This window comes from Dryobates pubescens, chromosome 2 (assembly GCF_014839835.1).
Source record: "Dryobates pubescens isolate bDryPub1 chromosome 2, bDryPub1.pri, whole genome shotgun sequence".
Lineage (NCBI taxonomy): Eukaryota > Metazoa > Chordata > Aves > Piciformes > Picidae > Dryobates > Dryobates pubescens.
In genome coordinates this window covers 11,302,516-11,326,297 of record NC_071613.1, presented here as the reverse complement: position 1 = coordinate 11,326,297, position 23,782 = coordinate 11,302,516, and the positions used below count along the sequence as shown (strand labels likewise).

Genomic DNA, 23,782 nt, shown 5'->3' with positions numbered 1-23,782 from the left:
AATGTGCCTTGTGATGATGCAAGAGGATGACTTTCAATTATATTCACTTTTTGTAACCAGCAATATTCACTATGAATTAGTATTTAAAGGAAGTTTCTCAGAGAAAATGATGCCAAACCTGATGACAGTGTTTTAAAAGTGTATTATTTCTTTGGTTAGAAGTACAGCTTTCTGTTTTTCTCAGTTTGAAAGGGAAACTCCCACTTGTACATCTCTACAGCACTTGTTCATTTTCATCTGATGATAAGAATCATGGTACTTTTTTACACAGATGTGACAAATAGCATTGCAGCTGCTCTTTATTTGATCTTCTAAAGTGACAAAGATGTGCAAGGATTCTGCCTGCTCCATCTTTCCCACCGTGTCATCTGTTGTTTGGGAAAGAGTCCTAATTTGCAGCAGATACAAAACTATTTGTCGAGTTACAGGTTTGCCAAAAATAAATGAAACCATTAATTACTACATTTTTTGAGCAGCTGTTAATGGATTGGGATAAGAAAACTGTACATTAGACTACTGGTTAATTACACGAACTGTAATTGTTTAATGTGGTTTATGTGGAATGAAATTACAATACCAGAGAAGGTAAATTCAGCCAATTTTTGAAAACGATACACGAAAATGTGCACATACTTTAGACTGCAGTAAAGCTAAGGAATGCATAGGTGTTTTACTAGGTGATTCACTTCTGCCATCCCATGAACACATATTCTCACCAAAGATACTTCAAAAGAAGCGGTATTTAAACACACCATTTAATTCAAGTGTAAAATTATTAAAGGTAGGGCACGAATATCTTGTAAACCCAGAGCTAATAATGCAGGAGATATAGACATAACATCAAAAATCCAAATGTGTTTACATCATTAGAAATTAACAACTAAGCAGTTTTATCTCCTCTTTGGAGTGCTGTGAAGCAGTAACTGTACTGTTATGATTGGTGCTTAATAATATTTGCAGTTCCAGATTAAATTATGTGAATGTTTGAGGACACATTGCTTTCCTCCCATGCTGTCACCCTTGGGGACAACATTATTCCATCAGTTTGGTATTTTCTTCTCTGGGAAGAGCAGAAGATTGTACCATTTTGGAAGAGGGCAATTCCTGATTGAGTTTTCTACACCATAACCTTATTTTAAGGTCCAGAAAAGATATTCATCTGGGAGAAGTGGATGAGGACAACAGTTAAATCAAAATGCAGCCAATATGTGATGCTTTAATTTTATGGAAATCTTCAAGCCTTAGTCTTGCTTCATGGAGAGATGTAAAGTATCCATTTATTAAATGAACGTTAGTAGCTGTCTTTAAAGTATCATATTTTAATGCCACTACAATGAGAACACTTGCAAAAGTAGCAGAAATTTTGAAGAAACTTCGTTTTTCCACATTATCTGAGCAGTTTCCTTGCATCTTTAATGCAAAACCAATTAAGTACAAAACCACAAGCCAAATGTTGTTGTTACTGCTCTAAAATCTAATATACTTTATAATATTGTACACAAATAAGCTGATAAATGACACTGAAAATTTTGTCACTTAGAATTGGTTTCCAGATACACTTGAGCCTGTTAACTAACAAAGTCAGTTAGTCCTGATTTTAATATATATGTGTGTATGTGTATCTAAAATTAAAAAAATCAGATAATCTCTAGTAATTGTGTACTTCTGGATCTTACTGGTGTACCATCTAAATTGATAGCACCTTTCTCTCACTCAACTGCATTAGTGTTTCTGTCTTTTTTTTTGCACATGTTTGCACTCCACAGCTCAAGCTTGTCTCAGCTTTCCTGTTAGAATGCTAATGGCATAAGTATAGAGTTAATTTGGGCTTGAAAGGTGTGATGACCCTTCCTGCTGTTAAAGTTCCGAGCAGGAACTATGTGCAGTTACCTGCATTGTAGTTCTGCTGAGTGTGTAACCTCTTGTTAAGCAGTCTGGTTTTTTTCAGTCTGCTTTTCCACTACTCATTTGTCCCACCATCTCCTCTGTCGCAAGAAATCAGTGACTCTTCTGTCTGGTTCACCACACAAGCACATGGAAGCTGCATACCACAAACATAAGGATAAATAGACATGCTTAAAGGAAGGGTGGTTTGTGTAGTTTCTACACTGAGTTCCTGCTAGCCTCAAAGGGATCTCTGAATTTCAAACATGTAATGCAGCATCTAGTGGTGCACGTTCACTAAAATTCCAAGACAGAGGCACACTGACTTCTATTCAGACTATGATTCTGTGTAAGGAGAGAGCTTAGAAGAGCATTTAAGTTGTTTGTTTCAAAACACACACAATTTTCATGTTTATTTCCTTTGTTGATACTTTGAAATTGTTACTACTTGTTTTAGAAATACATTTCAGCCTATTTAGAAACCAATGCTCAGCACCTGTCCAAGCCAAAAGGAAGCAAATCACACTGTTCACGCTGCTGATTTGGGGATTTTGGATTTAGTTTTGCTGTTGGTTACTTTTTATACATATTCTTTAAATTGCTTATGTTGCCAATTAACAATATAGAAGACAAGGACATAAGTGAAGATTTTGCTGTCAAAGAATTATGGAACTAAAAAGACATAAAAACAATCAGTGTTTCTTCAATGGTCCCTTACTACTTTGTTATTATAAAGTCAGATTTTGTATTCATTCCTACATACACACACACGCCTTGTGTTCAATGGAGTTGCATGACAGTTACTGAGGGAAATGGGTGCAGAGTATTAGAGAGCATAATTTGGTTAATATTCAGTCTCTGCTGTAGTGATTTCTCTTTTTTTCCCCCTCTCAGCCCAAGTTGCGTCAATTACATCTTTGTTAGATTATTGGCTCAAGTAGAACTGTGGCATCTTGGCCATATGATAAGATCGTGCAAAGAGTTGTTTGTTGAACACAGAGTGAAAGGGAGCCCAGCTCTGGGGCTATTACTTTCTTGGAACTGATTGGAAGGCAGTAGGTTAAGGGCTGACCACAATGGTAGTACAGAAAAAGTTTCTGGATCACTGGTCCAGATCTGGGTCTGAATGACTGATTAAAAATAAATACATTGTGCTGGCTGTTCACCTAGATTAATTGAATAATTAGTCTCTGTTATTGGACCAAAATCATTCCAGTTGGCCATGCTTGCTCACCTTCCTAGAGGTAAAGAAAAAAATGACATGCATTGACTGAGTGTTGAGTGCTTCCAACCTGACAAAGCATTTTCCTTCCCACATTTTTGAGCTACTACATTAGGTACTTCACTTTTCAGTTTTTCTTTTTGTTCCTTACCTGCTTTAAAAGTGAGAGATTTTGAATATGATGCTAATGATAATCCAGAACTTCAAGAGATGGTTTTTAGAGTCTTTTCAATAAAATATATTTGTCTTGCACTCAGTTATTTAATGATTATCATACTTAGTAAACAAATACATATCCAGAAATATCTGGAAGAAAGTACAGCTATATCTAGTCCTTCTGTTGAAGTATCTGTTCAACACCATGGTTACTACTAAAGTCAAAAAGATATTTTCAAAATCGGTTCAGAGCTGGATCGTGGCCCATATCTCCTGCTTGTCAACAATGTTGTTGCAAGATGAATTTAATAAATAAATAAAAGAATATTTGCATGCTTTAGAATTTGTGAAGCTACATTGCCTTGCAGCAGGATGGCATTCTGTTACTGCAACCTATCTTCTAACTGTGCTTCACCATTGCACAAATATGAGCATTATTTTTAGCAAGTGTTCCCTGACACAAAACGATGATGGAACTTGCTGTCAAAGATATCTACTACTATCTTGTATTAATATAAAATTTATATTCTGAATGAGTATAAAAATATTCATTTCCTGTCTTGAAAATGTGAAATTAAGTCATTTGTTGACGAAAACTCCGAAGTTCTAGCTATTTAATTTTTAACAAAAGTGGATTATTTTTTTTTGTTTCATGCCCTCACTGTTCCTTGGCGACTTGTTTGTACACCAAGATATTGGTTTGGATTTGCCTTTGTGTAATTCATATACTTTTGATCAATTCCAACTCATGCCCAATTATATTACACTAAATTAACATAATTCAACAGATGTTGATATTTAAATGTTTTCTGGCATTCACATCCTGGACAGCTGTCTTAGAGCTTGGGGAAAAGGCAAACATTTAGAGTTAAATGCTGAACATATGCTTAAATTACTAATTAGAAACAAGAAAAAACAATGCATTATCCTTTCTGAGGGCAGTAGGGCCTCTACTACAGAATTCTCTTCTTTTTTTTTTTTTTTTGAGAATCAATTCACAATAAAGTAAGTGACTTGAGATTGAGTGTCAGGACATATGTAATGATGTAAGTGTTTATATTGTATTTGTTGAAATTGTGCCAATGTGGAGCTGAACATGTAAACTTGTAGAGTTCATATAAGTTTTGGGTGACTACTGTGTCTGAATGACACAAAAAAGTGCTGAAAAAGATAACAGGAAGGCAATGTATTAGGATGTAGTATGTGATGAGGTAATTTGATGGGACCAGGGAAGTTTTTATTCATCTCATTACAGGATTGCACTAGGACTTTCAATAATACAGGCATGTCACCTTTATGTTTAGAGTTATATTGCATGCAGGTTGGCGTAGTATGAAAGGAGTATGATAGAGTTGCATGGATTTATCACATCTGTTTAAGATTTAGTAATAGGTAAATAAAGTGCATAGCTGTTTTGGTTATTGTAATGTTTTTCACACTTGTGGAGCAGATGAAGGAATCTGTGTATAGATGATGTCATTCTTTAGACAAGCCTGAAGAAAGGCTTTACTGTTTGTGTAGGAAGTGGAGCAATGAAGTATGGAACTGATCTCACCTGGATGGTCTTTGAGAATAGTGATACCAAAAAGAAATACATAGATATTAATTTTCATAAGAATAACAAAAAAATTATATATGTTGCTTATCCATTGTATTTCTTCATTATGTTGCTAGTTGTTTAGCACTAAGTGAAAGTTTCTGTACAAACAATGTATTTTGTAGGCAAAGCTAATTTACAGCAGTACTGGTCTACCTGTCCTAGCCAAGTGAGAAATCCTTTTAATGTTGCCAGCACTCTGGTGTTAGATGAAGTCAGGGTGGTAGTAGTCAACATGCAGAAAATTAGGATGAGGAGGCATCTATGAATTTCTGAATCATTTCACACATGAAAAGCAAACTCAAGCAAAACAGAAAAAACAAATAAATATTTAAGTCTCTGGCTTCCAGGATTTTGTTTCCTGATACTGCACATCACCAGCACTGAATTCATGGGTTCCATAAAAGCCATGAAACTTCTCAAATTCACTGAGAAGTTTTGATGGAAGTAGAGGTAGACCTTATGTAGAGCCTGAGCATTTGATCTCAGTTTCTCATTAGTAAAAGTCTATTTTTTGTGGAAAAAAGACTCGAGTGCAGAACTGTTCTCCAAGAATGCAGCTGTCATAGTAGCAGCAGTGTGGAGTGATGTGAGTGTTCTGGAATGCTAACACCCTGATTGCCACCAGGCACACATGCATGTGTTTCTGTAATAAATAACAGCATAGATTTCAAATACTGATTTGACCTAAGGATGGGTAAGTTTGTACTGAGTGAGGTTTAGCTGAAATGTTCTTATCAAAATACTGCTGGATTCTCTTTTGGGATTGCCCCATACTATAATACTAAGATGTAGAGTTCAGATCTTCATTGTTAAATCAACTATTTTGATCACTGTTCTTTGTAGTCATCTACTGCCCAGAAATGCTGACCTCAAAGTAGTGTCCTGTGCATCTACTGGGAGATAAGAGGCCGTTTGCATATTTTAGAAAGAGTGTGGGTGTCTTCATAATGGACAAGGTGCCATCCATCTCTAATTATCCACAAGGCACATGCATTGCTGTAAATGTCATTCTTCTCTGGATCTTGTAAGCCATTGTAAGAATCATAAATAGAATCAGAGAATCAATAAGGTTGGAAAAGACCCGAAAGATCATCAAGTCCAACCTGTCACCCAAGACCTCATGACTACTAAACCATGGCACCAAGTGCCACGTCCAGTGCCCTCTTGAACACCTTCAGGGATGGTGACTCCACCACCTCCCTGGGCAGCACATTCCAATGGCTAACAACTCTCTCTGTGAAGAAATTTCTCCTCACCTCGAGCCTGAACTTGCCCTGGTGCAGTTTGAGACCTTATTCTGGTGCTGCTTGCCTGGGAGAAGAGACCAACCCCCTTCTGGCTACAGCCTCCCTTCAGGTAGCTGTAGAGAGCAATAAGGTCTCCCCTGAGCCTCATCTTCTCCAGGCTAAACGATCCCAGCTCCCTCAACCTCTCCTCGTAGGGCTTGTGCTCGAGACCTCTCCCCAGCCTCGTTGCTCTTCTCTGGACATGTTCAAGTGTCTCTATGTCCTTCTTAAATTGAGGGGCCCAGAACTGAACACAGTACTCAAGGTGTGGCCCTAAGAAATTAAGTCATCAACATATCTATTCCATATAAGGATATGAGAATCATTAACTATGGTTATTTTTTTTAATGAAAAGTACTTAAATAATGTTTGCTTATAGTTTGATCTTTGTGAAGTTGAACTGATCCACACAATTATTTTTTTAGTGATTTTATTGACTTGCTTCCCTGCTATGCAGTTGTGAGTTCTGTTTTTTCATTTTTAACTGCTGCTGTGAACATTGCTTCACACACTCCCTACTCAGTTGCAGTTTATAACTGTCCAGTTGTCTCAAGCTTAGTGAGTGGTGGTCTTCACTGCATTCTGTCTTCAGTCATATCCATATTCATACCTATTTTGTAACTGTGTTTTAAGACTGAGAACTGACAGTTTCAGTTAGATTTCCCCTTCAAAATAATTCTCTCAAGTCCCTTTTATAATGCAAACCAGTCCACTCTTGCTTTATTATATTCTCTTATGAAAGAAGCTCACTTAAACTTTTATCAAGCCTCTCCATTAGCTAAAGCATTTAGTGATGATAAACTTGAGTTCTACAGCCATCTGCAGGAATGCAATTGATACTGTGGCAGAGCAGTGTATCACTATTTACTGTGGATTTTTTCATCAGGTGAGAGAGATATTAATTGGAATATAATGGGTAGGCAAGTATTGATCATTACCAATTCATCCAATTATGAAATAGATGTCAGTCTTTTTAAAAACATTTTATCATAGTAATATGCTGCATAGGATTCTATTAGCAGTATTACAGTCCACCAACAAGAGCAACTGCACTGATACTAAATAAAGCATTGCAGCTTGCATGGAAAGTCACAGCTGCCAACAGACAAAGTAAAGTGATCAAGGAAGATGCTGTTGCAGTGGGGCATATGGAATAAACATCCAAACATTTTGTATTTAATATACTGCTACTCTGTTTTTCCCAAGTGAGATGACAGTCTTGCTAGTTTGGGCCATTGTACTAGTGCATATGAAGCTACCTGCTATGTAACACTGTCTGCATTGCATCTCTCTGAAGAGGCTGTGGAACAATTACTGAATTCGAATACAGTTTTTTTAATTTGGGGGAGAGGGCTTCTCTTGCATTTATTTGGGGAGCTTGGTTTTGGTTTTGTGGTTTTTACACATGAGATGACAGCGCTTACAGAAGAACGTAATAAACCAGGTAGTTAGAACTAAAAGAGTTCAAGAGTATTGGCTATCCTACACCAAATTTACTGTATTATCTTCCTCAGTGACTAGACTGGTAAACTTAGAGCTCCAGTAGCAGCAAAGGTGGTAACTAGTAGTGGAACAGTTAAGAACCACTTCGTGTGCTCAGTTGTACAGGAGGCAGATTGCAGTTTAAGCAGTTCAGTTACAGGTTCCCCCACGGAACAAGATCCTGGAATTGTTTGGACTGGAAGGGACTTTAACAATCATCTAGTTGTTTATTTGGAGAATGTAACCAAATGCTCCATCGACTGTAGAGAAAAATTTGACGTATCCTATTGCAAATGTCTTGGAGAGGTGAATGTGTGTCACCGTAGAAAAGGGACTTAAAAAGATTTTCTTGCTGAACTATGAAAAATATAGAAGAGATTATGTGGATAGAAATGTTTGGGGAGTTCCAAGAGACAACTCCAGGCACATTACCATAGTAAGTGTAATTATCTTGAAGAAAGAAATAACAGATTGCAACTATTTAAGAAGAAAAAGTAATTTCTATTGATGTTTGTCACAAGAATGCATAGATGCTTACTAATCATTTTACATGTCATTGCTTTTATAAAATTATTTGTTATCAAAACTATTTATTATTTCTTTATTTCGATAGGGTTTCTTTTGCTGTTACTGCCTTCTCTGTCTGTATTTTCACCACATAGAAAGGAGACTCTGAACACTGTGTGCAAGATGAAAAATGAATAAAAATTGACAGAGGCTTTTCCAGTGTTTTTGTTTAATATGTTGAGGCATGACATGACAACAACAAAAAATTCTTGGCATGCTAGTGTAAGTTCACACCAGCCTGGCTTTTGCAGCCCTCATTTCCCTCTGCTACAACTTTGCCCGCTGCTCTGACACTTGCAGGCCTGCTCGGCCGTGGTGCAGCTGATGCCCTGTCCATGCTCATATTTTTCTTATTGACAGTGAGTGTTCTTGCCAAACGCCAGGGACCATAGTCACATCTGTTTGTCTCCCAAGCTTGTCTGAGGCTGCTTGGGAACACTTTTTATCCAGAGGGCAGCTTTAACTAGGCCTAATACTCTGAAAAGCCTCTATTTGTAAATGCATACAATAAGGCGACAAGTTCCTGTTGTCTTTCCTTAAAAATTATTCCATTTGACACTGCTTGCTCCAATCCCTGTCACCAGCACGTCAAAAGCCAAGTTTTCAGGCAAGGTGGTCTTAACAAGTTTCTTTTTTTTTTTTTTCCCCCCTAATAAAATGCCTAGCTTCCCTCCAGAGCACTATTTATAAATGATAGCTGGAAGCAAGCTAGGGGTAAATAGAGAGAAGTCAGGCCAATAGCTTTATTCCTTTCTGTAATCCACGCTCTTCTGATTTAATGCTAAGAAACATAATGCTGAACTTAGCCTGATTGAGGGTCAGAGTTCTCCCTACTTCATAATACCCCCATTACAAGCATTTCAAAATGCTTTGTTCAGCTTCCTAATACTACTTCATTTTGTCCAAACTGCCAGTTCTAGAGCAGTGATAGTTCTCATCCCTTCCTCTTAAAAAATAAATAAATAAACTTGAAAAACCAAACTGAACAAAGCATTTTGCTTTGACATTATGTACATTGACGCTGCACAGAACAAGTGAAGACTGGCGAAAGTAAATGCCACTTTAGAACCACGAGCTAGCTTAAGGTTTTATGTTGGTGGATGCAAAATGGGGTTTCACAAAGCTTATTGATGCTCTAGCATATTATTGTTTGTTTCTGGTGCACAGAATTTTCAACAACAACAAAGAAATACCCACTCTCACCTTGGCTGGTGATCGGGTTGTTGTGCTCGGCAAAGGCGAGTGATTCATTTATGCTGAAGGAACAAGGCTGCCTTTCAGACGTTCATTGATTTTAAATTAAAAAGTAACTGCTATGTTCTACATGAAGGGTGACAACAATAACAAAGTAGTCCTTACTTAGTGTTATTTGTTGCAACTCCATTCGGTGCGCCTGGAGGAAAAGTGGGGAGACCCCAGTACCATAATCATACAGATCAATAATCTAGATATCTCAATGTAATGTAACAGATAATCAATTCTGGGTAAAATAACTCAAATACTGCTAGCTGTTAGTGCTGTGGCTCAGGTCTTCAGGTTCAATTGCCTGACTTTATTAATTTTTATCTTTCATCCTACTTGTATTCCTGGAGCCTTTCTCCCTTTTTCATTTGGAAGAGAAAACAGCAAGTTGCACACTGTTTAGCAAATAATTTAAAACACAGCTTACTCTGCCTGCTTAATATAAGTGTTAGATATTGATCTCTTGATGGTTGAACATCTCTTAAATGTTTTTCCTCTAATAATTTCCCCCCATATTGTATTCCAATATTTCTCTTCTTTGTTATACAATCAGTTATGAAAGGGCTACACTGATTTCTTTCTAAATTTAGAATTGAAATTTATCATGAAGCTAATGTACTAGTTCAATTATATTCAGTTTATGGGTGTTAAAGTAGGATGCCACTTCAGCTTAGAAAAATGGCAAAGAAAGCATCTGTTTTAAAACTATGAATTACATAACTGTTGAAATAGGGGTTCACTAGGTGAAGCTAGGGTGGACTTCCATGTGGAGCAAATTTCTTGGATTATTTTACTATTTAAATAAAAGCACTGTAGTACTTGTTATTGTACATTGCTATCTTTTTCAACAAGCCATTGTTGTCACTCTTTACATTATTGAGCAGATCTGAGGTCTCTCAACATTATATGACCATTTGGTATTCATTTAGAAGCAGCACGGCTTTAAAAAGTTTATAAATGCAGTAAAGGACGAGTCATATATCCACACTGAAACCACATCCCATGAGTGACAGTGTTACTTTGCTACAGTGGACTGTCAGATGCAATTATCAGCTTGAAATTCTATCAAAATTCACTATATCTTTGTGGTAAGAATCAGAGTTCTCAGTAGCATTTATGGGACGTAGAAAAATTGTGGAGTTTAGAAATTACTGCATTTTCTTGCCTTCTGTTCTTTTTCTCTCCTAAAAAATGCCTGCCACGTACATTCCATTCTACAGGTTTATTATTAATAAAAAATAGTGACTGTAGTTGTCTTCTAAGATTATATTCTAAAACTCAGTATTTGGAAATTCAAAATTCACCCTTTTCTTTGGTACCTGACTTTGAGTAGCTGGTTTTAATGCGGTAAGATTTGCTTGTTTGTCACCCTCTGCAGTCTTCAAGTGTATAGCTCGTAATTGTTTAACTGCGCTAAACCCATGTCACCATTCTCTCAACTTGCCAGTGAATTAGAAAAGGAAAAATTGCTGTGCTACAAGTTTATTTCATGTACCTTTGAAGAGTTTACTGTTTCATGTTTTCTCATTCATTCTTCATCGTGCCTTAAAAAAAACCAACAACTTGGTAATCCTTTTTGTGTAATAAATATTGTTCTGACAGTCAGGCGTTACTAGCCAATTGATAACCTACCAACAGTATTGTGATCTCTTTAGATAATTAATCTTAGCTATTTTCCTGTCAGGAGCAACAGTGTTTTTGTTTTATGTTGAGCTAGAAAGATTGCCAGTTTTGAAAATTAAAAAGCATTCCCTTTATATTATTCATTCCTGTAACAATTTATGATGCTGCATTTAGATCCTGAGCGCTTGTCAACAAACATAATTATGCTTCGATATAAACAAGATTGGTGGCTTGACTGTGCAGATTCATCTTGGTTGAGAATGTTTTGATATAGATTCAGATTATACAAGCTGTGTATTTATGTGGCGGTTTTCTTCCTTTGTTAATAGTTCTCTCCTGTAATTACTTGCAGACAAACCAGCGTACATTTAGGATCGTTGTGCATGGGAGACATCAAACGGAGAAGGAAAGCTGCTCCCCTGCCAGGACCCACAGGTAACCAATTTCCCTGGGACAGAGCACAAAATACAAGATGTTAAATCTCTAAATACAAAGCAGTAGGTCAGTGACCTGGGGAAATGCTTGATAAAATCAGTAACTTCCCATATAACTTCAGAGATGTCCTATTCTTATTTATTAATAGAGATTAAGAAATATATAGATTTTCTTAATTCTCCCTTAAACATTTCCAGTTTCTCTTCTGTTGTCACACAGCACATCTTTGCAGAAAATACATCTTTCTTTTTTCATATACTGAGAATCAGGCAGTAAAGATTACAGCTTATTTCCGTTTATGCATTATGTGGCAGAAGAAACGAGGTGTTGTCTTCTGTGAGGAACACAAGTGGATAATATAAATGCCATCCACAACAAAGATAGGATGTGAATTCCTGGGCAAACAATTAAAAATGTGGAGATCAGGCTGTGAAACCTAGCTTTAAAATTGGTGCTGTTGATTAAATAGGAAGCACTCGCAAGCACATTTCTGAAAGATTTTTACGGATGCGAGGTCACAACCATTGGATGCATTTTGCTGATGTCACAGCTGTGAAATGACTTTTTCAATACATAGCAGTGATTTATAGGAGTCTCATCAGTTTGTTATATTAATTATATATGTGCATACTAGAAGGATTAAATTGTGTGTGTGCGTGCCTGTGTGAGGATTCTTATATACTGCTAATATGGAAATCTGCATTGCATACCCTAGACATTTATCAGTTAGTAGACCAATATATGCAATACATAGATTTCTTCAAATACATTCTAACTAGATGTCTTTAGAGGAGCCTAATATTTGTATTCTGACTGAATTCCCTCTCCTGAAACTGTTGTTTCAAACCTCAGTGGCAGAAACATATCAAGAATAATATTAAAAATGTTTAAAAGCACCTTAGTGGCAGCAGTATGGAAAAAGCCAATGTGTGGGTCAGCTTCTAAGACTCTGAACATATGTGAAGTAAGAAAGAAAGATACTTAATGGCTGAAGAGAGAATAATATAATTATTTCTACAAGGTGATTTTCACTTCACAATTTTCAAGTGCTAGAGGATGTCATTTTGTACCGAGGGTATGAGGCATCATGAATTTAATTTTATTATTCATTTTACCTTGAACTTCTGGCATTCAGTATTTTATTTTGCAAGCTGGCTCCTCTCTGTAACTTTGCAAAGCCAATATTTTGATACTAAAGCAAATACATTATGTGGTCATTCAATGTTCTGTATCTATATATTCACCATTTTAGTCATTGTTATGCCCCCAAAATTTGCCTGTATGTGGAGAGCGACAAAGAATAACGATGGATGAAGGTATCCTGTAAGGTGCCATTTAACTAGCATGGATTCAAGGTAATTTCCACTTTGGAGGCAGGGGGATTGAGTGTTTTTTCTGTGGTCTTTTCTACATTTTATCATTATAAATTTTTAGGGAGAGAGAGACTTTGGTAAGCTTAAAGTTATTTACTGAAGGTAGGTAGGTAGCATGTAACATTTTATAAATTATCGTGATTTTTTGAAAAGCTAACTTTCCTGCATTATTTTTATCCATCATAGACCTTGTTTATTAAAAAAACCCAGAGTTTCTTTTTTTTTTATAACTAAATTTTGCACTAATGTGAAAAAAAAAAAAATCACAATTTGTTTATTCTTTCAGTAGTTTTACTTAGCTAAGATACAGGAACAGAAGGACTAGATTTTATGTAGAAGAATTTGTAAACTTTTTTTTTTTTTCCTTCAAAGAAAGGACAAAAAAAAGTGTATTTGCATGAACAGAATTTGGAAATGAAAAGAAGCATTTTCTTAATCATTGTCCATATTTGACAGCATACTGGAACCTGAAAGGCTGCCTGCAAATGAGTCATTAACTGTCGATATTTTCTGGAGCTATATGAGCTACAAATTAACAAAGTTTCACCTTGTATGAGCCACTCTGTTGAAAAAAAGTATTTTCCAAATTGGTCTGCATGGTTTTTTTTAGTAAACCACATCATAAATTAATGCTTGTAGCACCATGCACAATGTTGAAAATATCATCTATATGTAGCAATACTGGAGAGAATGACTAGTGAGCCTAATATCAAAACGTGTTCTCTGGTTTTGAGTCTCACAAGGATAGCCCCTGCTACTTTCAGGCACCTTACAAAGCCATAGACTTCTGTAGCAAGCAGTGTTATTGGTTAAACATTTATTAATTGTGACAAGAACACACAATTTATTTCAGTACTCCAGCTTATTTACTGCTCTTTCACCTTTGTATTTTGTATTGAAAAAGTAAAATGAATATTGATAGAGTTAGATATTGATTTCTAAATTTATAGTCTGTTCTCAGTCTTGAGTCAAAGTCACATACCAGTAGGTTTGTGTATATTAGCAACAAAGGATGTAGACTTACTTGCAGAGCAGTGAGAAGCTATTGAAGCAAGGAACTTTGAGCACTATGGAGCATTTTAGAGTTTCAAAAATGTCATTTGCAAAGGTGAAGAAAAGCTGTGTTGAAAAGCAGTGAAGAAAATGGGACATAATATAGCTATGGCTTGTTAGGAGCTGACAGTTCTGAGACAGGAGTGTCCTGTTCTGACTTTTGTTACTGAGACATTTTCCGGTTTGTGGGTGCTTGATGTAGCTCCATCTGTGTGTTACTGAGCCTAGACAATTTATCTACTGAAAAAGATACTATTAAAACTTGTTTATTTCCTATGATTTCTTTAAGAATGAAGTGTTGTACATTAGAAATATTTACTTTTTTGCCCAGCTTCTTCCATGAAACCATTATTATTTCACTGATTTTAGTCAGATTTGGGACCAGGTCATTCTCAATGACGTTATGCCCTCTCTGAGTAGTAGAGCTATTTCATATGACACTCTGACATATTTCATTGCAGTGAAACAGTGCCCTCAAGTTTGTATAAAACCTCTGAGACAAACCAATACATCATCATGGAAATAGCCCTACAAAAACTGGGTCCACTATAAATGAAAACAGTAACAAAACAACCACACACACAATGCATGCAAGAAAGGACATTCTCTGCAAAGTATTGTTACTAATTGCAACACAGACATTGCAAATGTTTACAGTAATTTCGGTTTTAGATTACCTAATTTAAGTCTCATATCTAACCTCTACTAATGTGTCCAGTTCTGGTATCCCCATCATAAGGACACAGAGCTGTTGGAGCAAATCCAGAGGAGGGCTACAAAGATGATCCAAGGGCTGGAGCACCTCTGCTGTGACGATAGGCTGAGAAAGCTGGGGTTGTTCAGTCCAGAGAAGAGAATACTCTGGGAAGAACTTAGAACTGCTTTCCAATACCTGATTGTATCCTGCAGGAAGGCTGGAGAGGGCCTTTTCATAGGGGTGTCTAGTGATAGGACAAGGGGGAAGGTGAAGGAGAAGCTGAAGGAGAAGAGGTTTAGACTGAATCTTAGGAAGAAATTCTTCAGTACAAGGGTGGTGAGACTCTGAAATATGTTGCCCAGAGAGGTTATGGATATCTCCTCTCTAGGTAAGTTCAAGACCAGGTTGGATGAGACCTTGAGTAGCAGAGTCTGGTTGTGGGGTGTCCCTGCCCATGGTCGGGAGGTTGGAGTAGATGGTCCCTTCCAACCTAGGCCATTCTATGAATACCTATTTACCCCAGTTGTTTCCTACTGCTTCTTGTCATCTTCTTCTCAATCAGCTGCTGTTAAATCTCCAAGACCTTGTAGATTCTGTGGGTTTTTTTTGTTTTTTTGACTAAGAAACCTCTAAATCTGGAATGTTGGGGTGCTACTTTACAAATGTAGAAAGTTTGATTCAAAAGAAAAAATGTTTTGTTGTGTGCCTTGTAGACAGCCATTTAATTCTATTTGTAAATGGTCTTTTGCTCTGATGTTTACGTAGCAATGGTGCACAGTTTGAAGCAGCATTAAAAATCTGCAACAAATAAAAGAGAAATCTATTTTGTACTTAAAATACAGTGAGTGTGCATATAAAATATATAAATTATTCTGCATCCTTATGAGCACTTCAGCTAATAATTTGCAAAAGCAAATTTCAGATGTCATTTTCTTTATCTAGTTGCATGCTACACTTCAAGCTGGTACTGATTGAAATGACCAAGTTAAAAGTCTCATTTTAAAGAATGTGTTTTAATGAAAAATATGACAGATTCTTAATTAGAGCAGAAATACTGAGCACTGCTATAATGCCATCATGACTCACTTTAACAAGGTAATCAAAAGGGTACATGTTTTCATTCCTTTTTAAAAATTGCTAACGGAACAGCTAAGCAAACTATTTTGCTGATGCTTAATGTGTCAGTGATTAAAAATCAGACCTGAATATCTGCAGTACCAAAATGAGGATTTGAAAAAGATTGTGATTACACTGTGATAACAGAGGTGGCCAAGGCTGAGTTTGTGGTGAAGGTCAACTTAGTGAGGTAGTTGCAGAGAAAGAGTAGACTTTAGTGTGGATGAACTGTGGATGAACTGGCAATGTATTTCTAAAACTCTGGACACTGTATTATTATGCCTGTTTCCTTTTTAGCTTGATTCACTGCTTTTCTATATGCTAAAGGTACAGCTCCATAAACAGAAATCCACTGTCATAGGGTGATACAATGTCGGTGTGTGTCGGGAATGCTGCCCTGTAGTGCATGGCACCATTTCTTATGCTTAGTCTTCCGAAGTCCTTTCAGGTGCTTGATTATTGAGCCTGAGGATACTCTTTTTTGTTAGCTGGTTGGTTTCTTTAGGACATTAATGTTTAGAGACTCCTTTCTGTTTCTTTTTTTCTCCTACAATGTTGTCTCACTGAATCAGTTCAAAAATTAAAAGATCACAGAGTGCCATCCAGTGTTGGAAACTGCTGTCCTTTCAGAGTAAAAGATTTTTCATGTTGAGCTTGAGGTTATTGGTTCAGGCTGAGCTGCTTATATATAAACACTAGAGTAATAAGGAGAGTTCAGTAACAAACTTCAGAAGATGAGATCCATAGTGCAACAAGAACCAGGCTTATACTGAGGATCTCCTAAAGGATTTCTTGTGATCTAGAGAGAAGACAGTATTTTCAGGCTCTACACACAACCAATATAAAGTCAAGAAGAAACCTTCAGGTTGATATAATATGACTGTACCTGTCTTTTCTAAATGCTGTCATCTTCTGTTATGTGGAAGGTTCAAAAATACTTCCCCAAATTACTCTGGGAGTTATTCCAAAGGTCACAGTTTGTGGTTGTGAAAACCTTTAAGATTGCCTGCACTGAAAGTGGGACTCAATGATCCTCCTTATGGGTCCCTTCGAAAATGAGCTATTGTATGATTCTATGGATGGTTTTGGACTTCACTCTCAAGAAAACCAGCATAACAGAGAATATCACTAATGAGAGTGTCCTTAATATACAAGAAATTTCTGCTCAAAAAAGGCTAAACCAGGCATGTCAGGTAGCACTACAGTGATGTGCATAGTCCTAATATCAATTTGATCATTCTGCTGAAATTAGCAATAACCACAGTATCTGTTTTGAGAGTATTACTGTGATCTAAATTCTTTCCCTCTGGGTTTTTGAGTCTTAGGTTACAAATCTTTTTTGTAAAAGTCAGGGAATGCTTGTAAGAAGGGAGCAACTCTGCTGATGTTCAAGGGATTTGACCGGTACTTGGAAATAGTCTCCAGTGAGAATACTTCTTCCAAAATGCTGGTTTGTGACGGTCTTTCTGTCAGCTTAGACAGAATGTAAAACCAACTTCCTTTGGACCCAAGTGGACAGACAGTTGTGGGTATTCAAGGGATGCCCCTTGGAGTGGGGTAAATCTAATAATTCCTACTCCTCTCAACCAGTTTTAATAGTAGTAAAGACTGAATGAGTATGAAGTCACATTTTGCACACAGTGTAGTCCAATTAGGCCTGGAAGGAGAAGTGCACCTGCAAATCCATTTCCAAGTGATCTGTGATAGCAGGTGACCAATTGGACCTAAAGTTCATTGTCTCAGTTTTCATCAGTCTGTGGATGTATGTTTGTGTGTTCAGGAGAGTGGAAAATTTATTTAAATCTAGGGTCCGTGTTGCGAGAAAGAATGCATTTGCCCATGCCACAATTATGCAGTGATTCCTTTAATACCCCTTGCATTAGGACAGTAAGAATGGAACTGTGGCAGTGCAGGCACTAACAAAACTCTGCTATGAATGCTGGGTAAGTATGGAGGTTTCCAACACCTACTAAAGTTATAGCTCTGTCCTCTGTGCTGTTTTTATATCTCTGCTTGCTAGAATGAAATACAGTGCAAGCAGACTCAACTGAATTACAGTCATTCTAAGGTTATTCTGTAGACACAGTCTTAGATAGCTCAGTGTGAGGGATGTATGACAGTCTGGTATAAACATGCAGTCTCAAATACAGTGTTTTCATAACTGGTTTGTTGTTGGGGTTTTTTGGCTGTACAGCCATACTATGCTGTGTAGGCACAGCATGGCTGTCGGCTATGCTCATGATGCTGATTCTGTAATTATCCAAAACAGTTTAAAGAATATAAGCATCTAGGCAGTCTGATTTCCCATTTTGCTAGTTAAGAGAGAGCTGGCATAAAAAGGCTATACTACAGCAATGTGTTCTTCTGATAGCAATCCTTGTAAAATTGTCTTGTGCATCAGGATCAGTCCCTACTCCTCTGGCTATTGAGGAGTCAGAAAAAGAAGATGGAATATTAAATGCTTTCAGAAAATGAGGGGGAAAGTGCACTAGCTTTTAAAGTGAAGCAGCATGTATCGTTTCTCCTTCCATTGGCTGTTTATCCAACATCAATACAACACTTTAGGAGCCAAATTACTAAACAAGCTGCCAATTAGGCTTGCAGTCAGCTGGATAGATTAGTGGCTAAGAGAGGCAGATACAAGATTTTCATCTCTTGAGCCAATTACGCAAGTGAATTACCATCCACAATGCTCCTTGGAAGATTTGAGGTAGAAAGACTGACTCTGCTGTGATAGACATAAGTGAGATCCAGGGTAGGGGGTAAGGGTTAGCAGGCCACGTATTGCAAAAATTACCCAAGCAAAAAGAGATCCTTCTAGGAAAGGATTTAAAGGATTTAAGGCTGCTGGGAGCGATAGAAGAGGAAATAATAGTTGTGGTATGCACTGCAAAGGTATCACTGTTCTGCTCACAAGTCTTAATCATATAAAAGAAAGATGAAAGGCCAAAAACTGTATTTATATACAGTATCATTTTCTCAGAACTGTTTAAAACCCAGTTTTCTTAACATCAAAAATAGCTCAGTGGCCAGAGATTAAATTACTTCAATATGCCTTCATTTGTTTCTTACAGCTGAGGGGGGGTATTTTCTTTCGTTTTTTAACATTTTCTTAAATAAGGGTTGTTTAACACATTGAACCTCTCTGCACTGTGAATTACTCACCCCGATATAAACTAAACATCCCTGATGTTAGTTGATATTATCCAGCAGTTGGATCATCCACATAAGTGTTGTCACAGTAGTGGTATACAGAGTCACAGTTCTTTCATTATTCTATAATAAACTATAATGTAATTGGTGAGCTTTTCATTTTCTAGAAGCATTTTGCAAATAAAGTGGATCTGTCAGATCAAAACCATGCTTAGGCTCACTTTTTTTTCCTGCTGAAGACGTTGTACGCTGGTGTAATATTGTTTCTTAAATACGAAGCAAATTTAAAACCTGAACTTTCGCAAGCTGTTGTATCCAAAAATGATTAAACAGATGTGGAGCCTGCAGCAGCATTAGACCTCTGATCTGATTTTAGCTTACAGATGGAATTAAATTAATTCATGGCAATCACTGTAAAATCAAGGGTATGGCACTGAATGCTAGTGTACTGTTTAACCGGGACATACCTGTCTCAACAGCTGTTAAAAAATTACATACCCTTATTTTTCATTGAAATCTGCCTTTAGTGCTGTCATAAATATCATACCAAAATTAAATTAATGTGGTGATTTTTTTTTCCCTTTGTTTTTGGTTCCCTGTTTTGCTCCTTCCTACTCATAGGTTTCATATTCTTTGTATGTAAGGTCATATGCATAATACGTGTAGACCTTGAAGTGCCCGTTCATATACATAAATGTTTGAGGATTGGCCTGTTTGGGTTGGGTTTTTTATTTCAATTGGCAAGCACTGCAAAGAGAAGGAACATAAGTGAGGGTGTTTTGCCTTTTTCAGCACTTGCCATTACACAAGTGAGGAGTTACTGCTTCTCACTTGTGTAATGGCAACTGCTTCTACGTGCAGACCACTCATCTAATAGTTCAGGAAGCACCATGTTGCTATGGTTGCTAAAAACATTTTCATTCTGGAGACAGAAAAGTCTCTGCACAGGAGATTCCTACAAATTATTAATACAGGAACTTTCTTGTAACTCCTGGAAACCCATAAAGCCTCACAGAGCAATAATTTTTTCTAAAAAATGGGGTTTGTGGGACAGATCAGTGGGTTGATTTTGCTTTTGCTTCTGGGTGGGTCAAGACTGAACATGTCCCAGAGGAAGTATAGCCATTTTCAAGGCCATTGTGTTTGGACCATTCTATCTAACAGGCCCTACTGGCTAGTCCAAGAAGTGCCATAGGCATGAATTGAAAACTGAACTTGAAGATGAATGTTGCAAGGACAATTACTGCTTTTAATTAGAAAATAAAAGCCCAAAGCACAGGAATGGGGGTCAGGGGAATAGTACACAGTGTAGCAGGATTTTCAAGAGCTCTCTCCCATCCTACAGTCAATCAGCAATGCAATTTTTTGTAATTTTTTTTTTCCAATTGCTGATTCATTGTGGAATGGAGAAAAAGGGAATGGCCACTGTCGATATTCTTCTGATTTCAAAATATATTGCCTTACAGATACATTTTTCAAGTTATGGGTAGAATTTTTAGGAATATTGAAGGCAGATAGAGATAGTATTTATATAAAAAAGATCATGGGCTGCCCGGGGAGGTGGTGAAGTCACCATCACTGGACGTGTTTAGGAGGAGACTTGATGGGGTGCTTGGTGCCATGGTCTCTTCCAACCTGGTTAATTCTATTCTATTCTATTCTATTCTATTCTATTCTATTCTATTCTATAGATTACTGCCATATGTTAAGTATTTTTAACAATTAAAAGCTATCCATCTTCACCTCATTTGCAAGAAGGAATAATTAGCCAATCAGTAATATAGCCAAGTTGGTTGGGATTTTGGTTTTGCCTTATTCTTGCTGGAATACAGAGCCTCCAAACACATTATCCCTTGGACAGTATATACTATTTGATTGCTTTCCAAAAAGTGGGTTGTGAAGCCAAGTTTGTGGTGGCTTCTGCACAGTTTTTTATTTGGTTTGTTTCTTTAATCTGGGGATGCATGAGAATAAAACAGGACTCCTAGAAAGATGTTTCAGTCTTCTAACACAAGAAAGAAAAGTATCTGCAGTGGAGGGAAAAATAGCATACATTCTAGAAGCACTTATATGTATCTAAAGACAAAGATTATTTCAATTATCCTATCAGTTACAGTGGAAAAAAAACCAGAACAGTACAACTTCAAAGTATTAAAAATAGAAACATTGCTTTATTAAATTTCAGGGTATGGATTGTTCCTGCATGTATGAATTTTTGTGAGGTTGCTCTGGATGTCTTGAGAACTGAAATTTGTATAGAAAGATACATCTGTTACAGCAAAAGATCTGTGGTGGGTTTTTTTCCCCAAACAGGCTAAGAAAAAGCTGCTTGCATTGTCTCAGGCTGTGCCTTGCATACCATACCAGCAGCATTGCTGTCTTTGCCTAAGCAACATTATGTATGGTTTAATATTTTCAGTTTTAGATCTTTTGAAATAATCTCTTTTCTGCTCTTTCCTGCTTGTCAGATCCGTTGTATCTTTCTTCCCTTTTAAGTTTCCCCCTTAATTGTTCCACAGAAAATCATTGGAGCAATGCTTCATTTCTTACCATCACTTGTTATGAAAAATGGACCAGAACTCGCTTCCAGGATTTTACCTTCAAGGTGTACCAGAACTTTTGTTGGATGGTAGCCTTTCTTCTTTCCCTTTTTTTGAGCTGGAAAGTATAACTAAGAAGGTTGAAAAGCCCGTGTTGTGTATGCCAGGCAGTGTCAGGGACTTGTCTGTATGAAAATTGCCTCTGCCTGTGGGGGCCTGAAAAGAAAGAAAATCTTGGACATTGAATTTTGTGCTGGTCAGTTCAAGAGGAATTCTCTTGGGTACTGGAGGCTTCTGACTTAAAAGGCTTTATTTTAAGCCTAGCATTAAGCATAGCTTCAAACCAGTGTTAAAGGATGCCTTCTCTCAGTGCATTTCCCTTCTTCTTTGACTCAGGAACTGAGATACTAGGAAGCTGTCTGCCTTTTATGTAGCCAGCATTTTACTGAATATGAACCTGTCTGTAGTAGTAATGCTGGAGTGCTGTAAATTTATCATCAAAATCATACTTCTTTTTTTTCTTTATGTGCACCTCTCATTTTTAAGTTCTCTCCCTGTGTGTGCAAGTTTCTAGTGTGGAGCTTTGGAGTTTCGTGTGTGTGTGTGTGTGTGACAGATAAATGAGGCTTTTCAGAAGTGCATGTTTCACTTTTTCTGTGTTCTTGGTTACTAAGTTAATGTAATGATGAGCCAGCTGCTTCTGAATGGTAAATTCTTGTTTGATGACAATGTAGTCTCCAAAAAACACAAAAACACCATCTCCTTCTACAGAAAGAGGTGGGGGGGGAGGGGGAGGAAGGTAGCATGCCAGAATAAATAGGTGGAAAGTTAAACAGATTGTATTTTGAAGCTGGACACAAGGTGGGGGGCAGTCTGTTGTCAGTGGTGTGGAGATGTTCACCAAATCTGAACACAATCTAGCTGCCTACATGCATATATTAAGTCACAAACTTCAGTACTTTTAAAAATTGTTTGTATGGTGTAACTTCATAAGGGCTTTTGTGCAGACTCTTGAAGTGAATATCATTTGTATCCCTCATGCAAAACAGTTCTATATGGGAAGGCTCATCCACATCTCCTCTCCAAACTCTAGCTTGAGGAGTTTGGTTGATGAGCTGAAATAAACAACTTTGTTTTTATCTGTTATAGTAACATTTGAAATTCTGATGATCTTTTCTGAAGTAGGTGTGCAGCTTTTCTCAGACATATTGATGGTGTGGGGAGAAAAATGTAAACAACACTTACAATGGCTTTGAAAATACCAAAAGTAAACTTGAATGTATCAAATGTTTCTTACAGTGCTCTGTAAAACAGAAACTGAGTAAAGATATAGCTGAATTTCAGAATAGTAGACCACTTCCCTGGGCTGGTATTGTAACACCTGTAATTGTTTAATCAGAAATTATTTATTGTGCTTCATGGAAAGAGATCTTGAGCGTGGTCAATATTGCTAAGAATGGCAAGGCGGTTGTGTTACATTGATATGCCTCAACTTACTAAGTATAGGACAAAGAAATTCAGGTAATCTTGCTGTAGACTTGTGCAAAGTAGTGCCTGTTCTTTGAGAGTGAGGTAAAATCCACTGTACTGGAATATAAAAGATCTGTGACAATATTTGTCATACTTAAAAGCTGAGTCTTTGAAAACATTAAAAATAAAGCAAAGCATAAGACTGTATTATTTAGAATCATATGAAGTCAGGAGGTCAATATGTGCAAAGACAGGCTGTTCTAGCAACCTATTAGATGAATTAGGAGAATAAGAAGGTTTAAAGCTTTAAGGGAGATTATCCTGCTCTTCCCCACATGGCAGGCAGTGCTGATTAATGCTGTGTGTTTCTTTAATCTCAGGGTTTGTAGGTGAAAACACCCAACCAATCCCAGAAAACAACATTGGAAACAGAATGCTTCAGAGCATGGGCTGGACCCCTGGCACTGGCCTCGGACCAGACGGCAAAGGAATAGCAGAGCCAATACGAGCCATCCAGAGACCAAAAGGACTCGGACTTGGATTTAGCTGACAGAAATGCACTCTGGCTGCCCAACACAAATAAAGCTCAATGTTCATTTTAAAAAGACAAGGGGGAAAAAAGAAAAAAAAAAAAGAAAAAGAGGAAATTTTAAAAAAAAATCAAACATATTATTTGTTGTGGTCAGCAAATCCAGTTATTCTTCTCTCAAAGATCACTGAAGTCAATGTGCTTCACATTAGCTACAGCAGCTGCAAGGTACAGCCCCAACGACAGAACTGGCGTACAAGTCCAACTTTATGATGGTGCTAAAATATACAAAAACTTCTACTTGTTTGTTTGGATTTTTTTTTCCTGTGGTCTTACAGTTTGTATTAAGCATAA

The 23,782-nt window shown here is 37.1% G+C and overlaps 1 protein-coding gene across 1 annotated transcript in view; it reads left to right on the top strand.

Moving 5' to 3' along the window:
* The window catches only part of GPATCH2 (G-patch domain containing 2), a 112,794-nt gene extending 89,286 nt beyond the window's left edge, over window positions 1-23,508 (top strand). Inside the window, exons 9-10 of the mRNA XM_009900076.2 lie at window positions 11,415-11,497; window positions 23,280-23,508. Coding sequence (XP_009898378.2) covers window positions 11,415-11,497; window positions 23,280-23,449 — 253 coding nt within the window. The 3' untranslated portion in view covers window positions 23,450-23,508. The remainder of the gene's footprint in view (window positions 1-11,414; window positions 11,498-23,279) is intronic.
* The last annotated feature ends 274 nt before the right edge of the window (window positions 23,509-23,782 follow it).